The 13,142-nt window shown below is 37.6% G+C and overlaps 1 protein-coding gene across 1 annotated transcript in view; it reads right to left on the bottom strand.

Moving 5' to 3' along the window:
- The window catches only part of RIOK3 (RIO kinase 3), a 20,710-nt gene extending 8,193 nt beyond the window's left edge, over positions 1-12,517 (bottom strand). Inside the window, exons 1-7 of the mRNA XM_011360445.1 lie at positions 12,192-12,517; positions 6,302-6,417; positions 5,556-5,701; positions 5,358-5,462; positions 5,056-5,165; positions 3,719-3,862; positions 2,908-3,035 (exon numbers count right to left, since the gene is read on the bottom strand). Coding sequence (XP_011358747.1) covers positions 2,908-3,035; positions 3,719-3,862; positions 5,056-5,165; positions 5,358-5,462; positions 5,556-5,701; positions 6,302-6,417; positions 12,192-12,254 — 812 coding nt within the window. The 5' untranslated portion in view covers positions 12,255-12,517. The remainder of the gene's footprint in view (positions 1-2,907; positions 3,036-3,718; positions 3,863-5,055; positions 5,166-5,357; positions 5,463-5,555; positions 5,702-6,301; positions 6,418-12,191) is intronic.
- Positions 12,518-13,142: the final 625 nt, after the last annotated feature.

Raw genomic sequence — 13,142 nt, forward strand, 5'->3', positions numbered from 1 at the left:
AGTCACTGAAAGGGTTTGAATTGTGGTGCTGGCAGTGTGAATGAAGAGGAGGAGGATGGAAGAAGAGACAATAATATTTACTCTTAAACACCTGAAGGAATGTTAATCTAGAAAAGAAATAAACTATAGTTCCCAGAAAACAGCATCTGACTCAAACTCCCAACTCCCACCACTTCTGTACCATATTTTCCCAGCTGACTCCTCCTCCTTCAGCGACCCTCAGAAGGTTAAGAGGAGTCCAACTGGTTCTAAGTAACCCCTTTCTCTTCCTATGAAGTTTTATTTAGCTCCGCAGCTTTACATATCCTCTGCACATGAATAACCCTTACATTTCTATCCTCAGTCCTTTCTCCAGAACTTCAAGCCCTTTCTTCCAATCCCACTTGACACCACTTAGATGTCTAGCCAACATCTTCAATTTACCATGTCCAAAACAAAATTCTTGATAACTGCACCCGAACCCTCCCCTTCCCCAGGCTCTTGCCTCAGTGAAACACATTACCTGGCTGCCCTAGCCAAAATTCATCCTCTGACATCCCATATCCAATCCAACAGCACATAGTGTTGTTGATTCTTCAAAACACTGACGATCAACAGAAACTATGAGATAATAAGTTGGTGTTGTTTTAAGCTATTAAGTCTGCAGTAATTTGTTACATAGCATAGAAAACTAATATAAACTTTTAAAAGCATTTATTCTCAGTTGTAGAAAACCGAATGCTCTCTAGTTTTGCTAACTTACAAATGCCAAAATACAGATTACAATACCAATTCCCTCAAAAGATCATTCATTATATCAAAGTATCATTAAATATAACAGAAAATAGATGAAGGATAAACAAGGCAATTGACAAGGAGAAGCAAGGAAAAAGAAATACAAATGGCCAATAAAGCACTTGAAAAAAATGTACAGCCTTAATCATAATTAAATAAATACAAACCAAAATATCAACATGGCACTTTTCATCTTTCACACTGACAAAAAAATATTAAGTTTGGTAATAGCAAGTACCGATGAGGATAAGGGAGATAGGTTCATACTGCTGGCGGTAGCATAAATTAGGTAACCTCACAAGGTGATCTGTCGGTATCTGACCTTTCGAATGTGTACAACCTGTATATCTGACTAGCTCGCAGGGAAAATTTCATTTGCCCTACCATTAAAAGAAACAGAAGTTCAAGATTTCTGGCCTTTGGTGTGATATACAAGAAAAAAATTTTTTCAATGTTTAATAAATAAATCAAGAAACACAACTTGCTCCAATAAGCCAGCTCAGAGGCCCAAACTGAGCACAATCTGGTACTCATTCAGTGAGGCCTTCTACTATTTAACAAAAATGGGACAACGTGCATATAGTCTTTCCCCAGCAACTTCGATGTTGGGAATTTAGTGTAAGGCCATATTTGCAAAAGCACACCAAGGCAGATGTACAAGGATGTTCCTGTACATTCACACAATGGAATGTACTACCATAAAAATGGGGTAATGTAAGCAAGGAATACAAGAATCTAAGGTATATTAACTGAAAAACTAAGACCTTGAATGTATAGTATAATCTTTTTTGTTTAAACAAAATAAGGGATATATGCATAAGAATTTCTGGAAGACTAGACTAAACACTGTTAATAGTGATTATCTTTGGGGAACAGACCTGTGGTGCAAGAGTCGGTAAAATGAAGTCTACTTTTCCTTTTACTCTTCTCTGTAAAGTTTTAATTTCTACCATGAATAACCTTTCATTTTAAATAATTTGTGCCATTAAGTTATATTTGTCTAGTCTCAGGGAACCTTCAAATGAAATTTAGAAACAGGGCTTAAAGTAAGAAAGAAAGAAATGTTTATTAGGATTAACACACACCAGGTATTATCAAACACGGTCTCATTTATCCCTGCAAAAATCCTGCGGTGAGGGTTAAGTTTTTAAATGAGGTTAATTAAATAACTTGCTCCAGATCACACAGCTTGAAAAATGTAGAACTACTTTATCCTAATACTCATTTTTATCCTTTTCTTTTTGGAACTCAACAGTATAATTCAATATATGATTATATGTGTATGTCTTATCTAGAAAGGGAGACTAGTTAAATAGTTGAGAAAACCAAAGGCAAAGACTTGACCAACAATCATATGAATCTCCTTAAGTACAGAGTTAGTACCTTCTAAACCTAAAAAAAACTGGAATAATTTCTGTAATCTATTTAAACATTTTTGTTTGTAAACAATGTTAAAGTAAAGGAATAGCTGAGCTAGTAAGCCTTACTGTTGACTTCAGCAGTTAAGTTACCAAAAGATTTCATATTCTTGCCTTAGGCACATTCCCTAAATGGTCTCCTCTTTTAAAAATCTTTCTTCTTCTACAGTTCTTTACTCATCTAAGCCTTTGTAACACAAGTGAAGTGGGTAAGATCTAAATAGCATAAGATCTCTCTAAAAGACGTTTCCTTAAATAATGTAAGCATTTAAAGCTGGTATTTCTTAAAGTAAGAATTGGAGTTTTAAGGGGAGAAATCAGTGACTGATCTAAGCATGTTTCCTCCGACCTGGTACCAAAAGGCCCTGCAGTGGAAAGACCGTGAGTTTTGAGACAAATCAAGGTTCAAATTTTGCTCTGCCACTTAGAGCTGCCTGTATGATATAGTATAATTATAATGCAGAAAATATACATACAGAAAAAAACACTAAAGGAGTCTACACAAAATTATTAATGATTATCACTGGAAAGTGGGATTAAGAAGACTGTATTTTTCCTTATACGTCCTTATGTTGTCTAGATTTTCTACAATAGCACATTTTAAATTACTATATTTTCCACGCAGCATTAACTTTGATTCCATGTAAATCATTAATATTGGGGAAAAGGGGTTAAGCTTCTGTTGACATGATGGTATTGTATTTTGCTCACTTACCTCCCTCCATATGCATGAAAGACAACGGATTCCTTTCCTGTACTAATACAGCCAGTGATTGTCTCCAAAATTCCAGAGTTGACCATTTTATACATAAGTAAACGTGTCTTAGGATCAACTGCTTTTTCCTGCAAGAGATAAAGCACTATAAATGAAAAAGTTAATCACAAAACATTTTCTGAACCATTTCTAATATCTAACATTCAAAATACATTCTTCTTTCATCTTTATTATTTATTAATAATAGGCTCTTAAGATGGCAGTCAAGTCATTCCTAAAACTGTAACTCTGTCTTTGAAAGTATCTAAAAGAATCATTAAAAATCAGACACTAGCTTAGTGAAAATCTTATTTTATTGCCAAAGTTTAACAGTTTTTTAAAATAGCTCTCCTAATGTACTTAACATTCGTTTGTTTTTCTAAAGGTTTAAAAATTAGCTTATTCTCAAGATGTCAGACACTACCTTCATAAATGTAAAGCATTAGAAACTTTTAAGTTATTATAAATTTATATGTCATAACGTAACGAGAAATAATTTCTTTAAAATCTTGGAACATTCATATGTATTGTAAACTACAGTCCAAATTATGACCACTAAAATGTTAGTTTGAATAAGTAATTAATAACCATGACATTAAATGTGAAAAGCCAAATAAGCAAAGCTACTTGGGTTTTATTTACATCTTTGATTTGAAAAGTCAATCTCATGGAAAAAAAAAAATCAACCATGTTTTGTTTTTTCTTTCCTCAAAAATGAAGTTTCCTAATATAAAACTTCCCATCAAACAACAAAAAAAGTAAGATTACTTACTGCAGTGGAATGTTCTTTTTTCTCATGAAGGCGGGCACTTCGACGTTCTTCAGAGTAGGCATGTTGTTTTAGCGCATTGAAAACATGGTTTGATAGTTTTAAATCCATTCCAATTCCATCTCCTACCTGAAACCCAGGCGCAAACTGCCAGAAAGAAGAATTAGCATCTGAATACTTTAAAATGGAACAGTAAAACAAAAAAACAAAAAAGATCAGTCTTTACTTGGAACAGGTTTCCTACTCAATAGATGATGAGGCTATAAAAGCAGAACCCACAAGTATTAGAGAAAAAAATAAAAAACTTGCTAATAAACAGGAGAAAGGAGATCAAGGCTATTTAAGAAATTACAACCCAAAGGAAGAGGTTTATTCTATGCACAGAAAAAACCCAATCACATCTAAAAACTAAGGTGTTTTGGTATATGCTTTGTAGCTTGCTTTTATATCAAAGGACACATTATATTTTGAAGACTACACCAAATCTTACCAAAGAAATAAAATTTCATAATTATTTTTGAGTTGATTAGTATAGCAAGCTATGCCCATACCATGACAATTATCTTCTGGAGCTGTTCTGTTTAATATAGTAGCCACTAGCCATATGTAGATATTTAAAGTTAAATTAATTAAAATAAGGTTAAAAATTCAGTTTCTCAGTTGCACCACGCAAATTTCAAACGCTCAATTGTCAAATATGGCTACAATATTAGATAGCATAGATAGAGAACATTTCTACTACACAGAAAGTTCCATTGGACAGGGTTGTTCTAGAGTTAGATCTGGATTATTTCTAGAATTTAATAAAAGGTTTACTTAACAAGTATTTATGTTCTCAAGTCTAAATGTTTCATATTAATCACAATATTTATGAAAGATGAAAAATGCTTTTTTTTTCTATTTGTTTTAAATTACATTTTATTTCTGATTTTACAAGGGTAGTTCAGGCACTAAAAAATTCAATAAGCATAAAAGGAGACATAGTAGAAAGTATTTCTCTCTCCCATTACTATCCCCTAATTGCCATTGGGTAGGGGTGCTATTTAATGAAAAATAATATGCTGAAAGATAAATATGTCATTTTCATAAGAATAGTTTCTTAATTTTGGAATCAATATAAATCAAACTTTTTAAAAATAATTTAGAATTTTATCCTGTGGCACATTATATTTTCGTTAGTTGCCAAGAGTTTTCATAGTATTCCTATATTATCATCTAAAACATCTTTAGAAAGGATAAAGGATATTTGTAGAAATTTAAGATACTGTAGTTAGAGTCCCATGTTTTTAACTTATACTAATAAAACTCTCGATTCACAGATAATACTTTCTGTAACTTACATTTTCCATTCTGGCTGTATTCTTTCTCCCACATACTACTTCATCATGTTTGGTGGTGATGTCTTTTCCTTTTCCAATAAAACCCTTCTTGGGAGTAGGAACTGGTTTTGCTAAAGGCAATTAAGACAAGCCAGGTATGTAAAAATAGCAAAAACTAAATTGCTGCATTCAATATTGTCTGAAAAGATATCTGACTCTAACAGTAAATTCTCAAACTCGATTCAAAGATAAATATAAAATACAAGGATTCACTGGAAAACTTAGTCTTTCTATGTCCCCTGAGCAAATAAATTCATTGATACCTGGTATGTAGGGATCATCACGAGTATCCTGCCAGTCAACCTCATCTTCAGAGCTATCGCTGTCATAAGGATGCACTTTTCGATAATTTTCAAAGGAAATGGAAACTTAAAAGGCAAAAATAGTTGAAGACTTATTTAGGAGCACATTACAAGCACTTTCTACCACCCAATGCAGTTGTCACTATAAGGTCATAGTACCTTTGCTATCTCCATTGAATTTTTTTTCTTCACGTCTAAGCTGTGCATCATATTCTCTGTCAAATTCCATCTGTAGCATCTGAGCCAGCATTAGGTCGCTGGAAGTATCAGTGTTTTCTCCAGTAACAAATGGTCCTTCAGCAACACTATTCAAAATAAGGCAATATAAACTAATATAATATGCTGTGTAAACAGATGCTACCAATTATGAGAGTAGGATGTGCCTTTTCACTATTAAAAATTGTACTGAAGAAACAATGGAAAAAAACTATGTATCAAACTCTTCACCTTCTCCTGCCTAGCTGCCTTCTGACCAATGGCAGGAACCCGTGAGAGCACCAACTAGGAATAAGAAAGCTGCAACAGAAAGCTAAAGGGTCTCTAGTAAAGTCCAAACTGAGACCTAGAATTCATCTGTCCTGTGTTCTGATCAAAGGAGAGATAATATCTATATGATTAACTATAAATATTTGATCAAAACTGTACCCTACTTCATTATTTGATCATCTGCAGTAACTAAAAACCCAGAGAAACAGACTGCTTTGCCCAAGATAATATTAAAAACTCATCACAGAATCAGAACTAAAACTCAAATGTCAGTGGACTCCCAGTATGGTGCTCTTTCTACTGCATTGCTTTTCTAAATGTATTTCTTAATCATTTGTCATGACAATCACTAATCAAATTCTTAAACTTTGTTATAATAAGCTGCTAGACAAAATAGATTCACTGTGAATTTTACTTACGCAACTTCAGGAAAAGTGGCAGCTTCTTCTTCTAATTGCAATTCTTTAGCTAACTGTTCACTCATTACATCAGCCAAAGAACAAGATATTGTATTTTGAGGGGTAGCCCATGGACACTGTTAAAAAAAAAAAAAAAAAAGACAATTTAATTCAAAATAATGACATCACTACCTCAGCCCTCTTGAAATAAAAACTAGGTTCATTTCACAATTCTAAATTTTTGAGGGGCAAGCTTTACTTAGCAGCAAAAAATGATTACACTTGATAGTCTAGTAATTAAGACCATTAATACTGAATAAGATATCTAAATATCTCTTGAACTTGCCCACCTCCCCTTGTATGACTCTACTCCAAGGTACCACCTTCCCATCACCCGGCAACTTTTAAGAGCCTCCTAACTAACCTTTCTGCTTCCAGTCCTGCTTGTTTCCATTTGCAACACCATAATACGATGGTTCTTCTAAAATGCAGATTTGACTGGTCCAGTTTCCTTACTTAAGCTTTCATTGTTTTAATGTTTCCACTGCCTTTAGGACAAAGTCCAAACTCATTCCTTTACTACCATCTAATTTAGAATGCAGCATATGATACCTGTTTTAGCCACAAAATTGTTTAATCAAATTCAGCCACTAAAGGCTCTATAGCTGGCCTAAGGGCCTGCTGGCATGACTCCCAGAGACAACTGGGCAACTGACCCTTGTTCCGGTTCCACAGCACTGAGGCTCAGGAATTTAGTTGGTTCAGATTATTAGCATGGAGCACTTCAGGGTTATAAATGATAACTATGCCTAAGTGATTCAGAATCAAGTTTTATCTGGTCTCCCCCTAAGACTGATTAGCTAGCTATATATCAGGGCACCAGCGCATGCCTACACTAGCCTGTTGCAGAATCGACCTAGAGAGAACAGGGAAGCTTCCTCGAGGTCTGGTATGACTTCATTCACTCAGATCTCATTAGCAACTGAGCACAATCCTGGTGAGGATTTTGAGGTCTGGACTCGAAGCTCTCTGCAATCTGGAGAATATAGCTAATCTTTTGGCCACATGACTGCTGACTTCTTTCTGAATCCTCTAGGCAGAAGACATACATGTCGTCTTTTAACCTGGAAGTGCTTGGGCTGATCAGTTTGCAAGTCCAGGTTCCAAAAGGCAAATGACTATTCTCTAACTCAGAACTGTCAATCACATTTTGCAATGACTAACAGTATAATGAGACAATAATTCACTATATTTGAATCACTATAGATAGACAAAAATTCACTAGATTTGGCTAACTATACATAATTTACAGGTTATTTAAGTCATACAACTGAGTAGTTATAATATCATCCCCATTTTATAGATTTAGAAACTGAGACACAGGAAGGTTTTTTAACCCAAGATAACACTGTAGAAGGAAGTGCTGAGATTTGAATCAAGGCAGTAGGACTTAAAGAGTACTTTGCTATACTGTTTCTCTAATTATCTTGGCCTAGGATGTGAGAAGCAAGCTACTGTACTGCCTGCAGTCTAAAATCCAAATTCCTCAGCAATAAATGCCCTTCACACTGGGCCTAATTTAACTTTTCAGTCTCAATTACCCTCATTACCCTATGCTCTAGCAACACTAATTAAATGCCAAATACGGCATACTTTCTCCCTTCCTTCAGTTTTGAGGATACCTTCAAATGTTCTCTCAATGCTTTTTCTTTCTTCTCTCTTTCCCCAATTAAATGTCACCTCCTCCATAAGGCTGCTCAATTTCATCAGACAAAATCAGATCTTTTCCTTTGTGTTCCCATATTACTGTGTACAGTTTGAGCAGGACCAATCACTAGAGTTACTGCATCAGCTACCATATAGCAAGAGCCCCTTGAGAGTCTTCTCATTCTTAGAGTCCAGTATAGAGCTTCAGACATAAAGAAGCACTCATGCATTTACTGAATATGTGCCAAAAGAAACACTAGAGGATTTCATGGAACTGCCAGGTTGTCCCTAGGTTGTAGAGGTCTGGTGCCTTTCTACACCGTTACTAAAGTCCATTTCTCCATATTAAAGTTGACTCCTTTGCCCACTCACTACTGCTGCTTCTAGTCTTTTGCAAGTAGTCAATTAATTCTACTAATGTGTTAACTAAAATGAAATTAACAATTCCTAGGAAGAGGCAAAAATGAGTGGCAGTAATTTTGAGTGGGTGATTTTGAGGCAGAGATTTACCTACTCCCAAAATAGACTGAATCCAAAAGGGACACATGTGGGGACTGCAGGCACCCTAACTGCCCACTCTCACTGCTCTTGCTCCTCGGAGCTTCAGACTCTAGAGCTTACTTCCCTGTACCTTGCTGACCAGCTCAGCCAGGCCCCCTTCCAAAAAGTTGCCAACTCCCATATTGTGATCAAATCCAAACTCTTCAAACCAGCAGTCAAAAGCCCTGCATGAAAATTTTCGAGCTGTGTGAGGAATAGCTACTGAGCAGAGACAATCCTCCACAGGCACAAGGGGTTCACAAACCCATGGGGGCATTAGAAAATTTACTGGAGGCTCCTCCTAGGAATGGGCTCCATAGGGTGTATGTAGGGGAATCCTCTGTCACCATTCTGCAGCTCTTCAGTAAATTGGTAATGAGAGAAACTTCAGTAAATTCTTTGTACATAGAGAAACTTCATGAAATGTTAAACTAATAATGATAATAAATCTAAAGAGATTTTTAAAAAAAAAAAAAAAAAGCCCTTCACAATCTTCTCTATCTTTGCTATCCAAGGTCATTTCCCATGATTCCCTTCATTAACATAAACTCCCCATTGCATCAAGATCAGATGGGAAACCCCACACAATCCTTTCCCGTTTTTCTGCTTTAAATGACACCAAGCCCATAACCGGCTCTCTGATTCACTCTTTCCTGAGACCCACCCTGTTTTCCTCTCCTCTGGGAGACTGAACTCTGCTCCTTGGGGTTCTTCACATTCTCCCACTCCCGGCTGGCTGCATATTAGAGAAATCATTCCCCTTTCCTTCCAGCAGGAGCTGAATGGGTCCTTAGCTGCCTATCCCACTTTTTTTTTTTTTTTTAAGCTTCTACTGCAAACAAGAATCTAGTAAAATATAAAAAGGTAAACAGAAGGAGGCACATAATAAAATCTAGTCATCAACTTGAAACAAGTCAAGAGAACCATAACTCACAGGAAGGTCCCTCTTCTACCCGTGCTGCTAGAAGATATAATCTGGGCAGCATAAGTGGGAATTTTGCTTCTTAAAACAAGGTTCTCTGGAAAACATGATCTGGGTCTATATAACAACATTAATCTGTTTTGTTTTTTTTTTTTAACTTTAGTAGTTTTAGATATTTAGAAAAATTTCAGAAAGTACGAGTTCCCAAATATCCTGTTCCCAGCTTCTCTAGTGTTAGCATGTTACCTCTGTCACAATTAATGAACCACTATTTATAAACTATTAACTAAAGTCCATACTTCATTCAGATTTCCTTAGTTTTCCCCAAATGTCCCTTTTCCATTCCAGGATCCCATCCAGCATATTGCAAAACACTGTCGTCATGTCTCCTTAGGCTCCTCTTGGCTGTGTTTCTGACTTTCCTTGTTTTTGATGACCTTGACAGTTTTGAGGAGCACCACTGGTATTTCACAGCCTCCTCTGAAGCAGAGCTACACACTTCTTTACTTTTTGCTCCTAGTTAGCCAATCCTCCCTTCTTGGAATTCCCTAATACTCTGTCCATAACAGCAGTTTGCCATTTTATAAGTGGTACCCCAGGACCCTGGGGGAAGGATCCCCAAGACCATTTCAGGGTGTCTATAAGGTCAAAATTATTTTCATAATAGCATGAAGACATTCATTGTCTTTTCTACTCTCATTCTCTCAAGAGGGTGGAATAAGAGTTTTCCAGAGTCTGTATCAGATATGACATCACCCTCATGGCTAATGGAACGTGTGCTTGTGTATTCTTGCATTTTCCAAATTTTTCTAAGGTAGTAGGTTTAGGATATAAATGCATTTTTAGAGATTAACTCAATTTGTTCTTGATATATCTACCTACTGTGCTCTTATTAGTCATCTTTGATTATAACTGCTATAACCTACATATCTGTGAGGTGGGGTTTTCTTCCTATACTTCAACCAAAACATATCACAACAGATTGAAAGAAAAAAAGCAGCTATGAGAATCCAGTTATCTTCTATTAAGCCAGACATTAAAAGATTTGCAGAAACGTAAAACGATATTATTCTTTACTATTTTTTTTAAAAATAGTTTTTTAATATAAAAATGTTATTTCTATGAACATATAATGACTTAAGTCACTTAGCGTTTTTCAATTTTGCCATTTTAATTTATGATATGATAAGTATCAACAGTAATAACCAATATAAACAAAAGTCCTCTGGGGTCCTCAGTGATTTTTAAGAGTGTAAAGAAGTTCTAACTGAAAAGTTTTGAGAATAGTTGGCCTTATACACTCTTTCCATTTTTCGAGACCATCCTCAAATTTCCACTTTCCCTATGTAGGCTTCTGTAATCACTTTCGTCTTCCCAGAGGTTAAAGGAAAGGGTTAGGTGAAACTTGTAGCATCTAATTGTTTTGCCTGTGAAAATGCTATTTTCCCAATAAACTGTCAATAAACCCAGGATGATTTTTTTTGTTGCATGATAAAAAATGAAACTTTACAGTTCTGATGATGTACACTTAAATGAAAATATGACTGAAATCAAATATTTTATTATTAAATTAGTTCTGTTAAGTAAAATTTGTTCTGAGGTCAGTATTCTGAACAAAGACTGGTCTCACTTGACATTTTTAGCAGCCTTTATAGATACTTAACTGGAAGAACCTAACATCTAGAGTATGTATTTATTAGTATCCGTCTACTCATTTTGTATGCCTACTGATCTTAGCCTTGTAAACAAGGTCTTAACAGAAAAAAAAAAACCACAATATAACATGTAATGTAACCACAATTGCCAATGGAATATATTAGATTCTCCCTACAGTTGTATGAGAACCTTAATAAAATTAATTTTCATTTACTTAGCAGCTAATTATTTCCCCCTTTTTCTGTTAAGACCTGGCCTGAAGACCCAATGAGATTAACAAATGGCCCTTTATGTGGAACAAATATTCTGTAATCAGCATGTAAAACACAATTATTAAAAAGTGGGATTCTTTCACAACCTTAATTTGAGGAACACAAAATCCCAATTGAAGCAAGCCCTCAATAAAGTAGCAAAAGTCTTTTCATCCTTCCAAAGAAAGTCTCATTGAAAGGAGCAACCTGAAAACCAGAAGCCAAATGTGAAATGAACGTAATAGTTGCCCATTATAGGAAAATGCTGAAATGTTACATCCCAGGCAGATGGTAAGAATTTATAACCTTTATACAGTATGTAGGGTACACTTGAGTATTAGCCTGGTGGGGAGGGTGCTCCTGGATTTGTCTTTTACTACTTAAAAAACAAGAAACTGCCGAAGGATAACCACACTTGTCAAGTTCAGGAAACAGCAGCCTAAATCACCTTTCTGCCCGGTTTCCCGTGTGATTGGGCTGACTCACTTGGCTCTTGAAAAACAAGACGGTACTTGCTTTCCCTCAAACGTCAAAGTCTCTAAGGGAGTGCTGCCCACAAATATGCTACGGAGGTTCAGAAAGCAAGGGACAGACCTAGAGAGAGCCCGAATCGCCCAGGGTGGCCTCTGGCAGCCCAGGGGCCCCCTCCCCACCTCTCCCACCGCAACCCCGGCAACCCTGCCTCCCGTCCCTTCTGACCCACGTCGCCGGGGTCTTGTCCAGAACTTTCCGAGTCTCCTGCGGGCCGCCTCGGCACCTGTCACCCTCTCCGGGCCCTCCGAGAGGACCAGCCCAGGCTACCAAGATAGGTGCATCAGTCCCGACCGCCACTCACCTTGCTGGGTCCCCAGGCCGCTGCCGGCCTGGGCTCAGGCGATGCCACTTCGACCAGATCCATGTAGGGGAAGAAGCTAGCGACGAGAACAGAGCAGAGAGGTGGCAGGATGGGAAAGCAGCCGCCGCCGAGGACACAGGCGGCGGGGCAGGGACGACGGGGTGCCGGTGCCGGAGCCGAGGTGACAGATGGCGGCGGCGGCCGCCGCGTCCGGAACTAGACCTCTTCTCTTCCGCCCTCTCTACTGGGACCGTGGCGCCCGATTGGCCACCGCCCGGGCTCCGCCTTAAGTCAACTTTCCCCGCCTCCAGAGGGTCGCACTTCCGGCCTCTGCCGGCTGGTGCTTGCGGTCACTGTCGCCGGTGTGGGGCGGAGCCCGTGTTGGGTGTGGTTTCCTCTGGCCAGCGTCTGCTCTGGCCAGTCTCTGCACTGGCCCGCGCCGTCTTACCCTTCCTTCCTTCCTGGCTGCGGGAGATAGCCGCTAAATCTAGTTATCTGCGTTTGACTGCGTGGACTATAAATAAACAAGCAAGCGAAGCTCTTCGTTTATTATTTCCCGGGTTAATTCTAAACTGGGATGGTTTGGGAGATAAAAAAGCAGGTGTAGACAGCGGAGGGAAGCAGAAGACAGTCGCATTTTTATGTTATTGTCATCAGGAGGCGGGGCATGGAATGTGAAAATTTCTAAAATGCGTTATACAACATTGAGCACAAATAGGACAGTCTAATTAAAATTTTGATTCGGTATTTTGTGGCGAGATTCTCATAAAGTGACTAGATAAAAATAGCTAAGCATTACATTTCACTATATTCATACTGTATTAATTTGTCAATCTGAGGCACGACAGGGCAAATTTCCTGGAGTTTGGGGGAGACCAAGCCCTGGACCAAGAGAAGAGGGTCCTTTGGCGGAGAGTGTGGAAAGAATTCAATTCATGTGTTAAAGTGAGA

Source organism: Pteropus vampyrus, unplaced genomic scaffold (assembly GCF_000151845.1).
Source record: "Pteropus vampyrus isolate Shadow unplaced genomic scaffold, Pvam_2.0 Scaffold55, whole genome shotgun sequence".
NCBI lineage: Eukaryota > Metazoa > Chordata > Mammalia > Chiroptera > Pteropodidae > Pteropus > Pteropus vampyrus.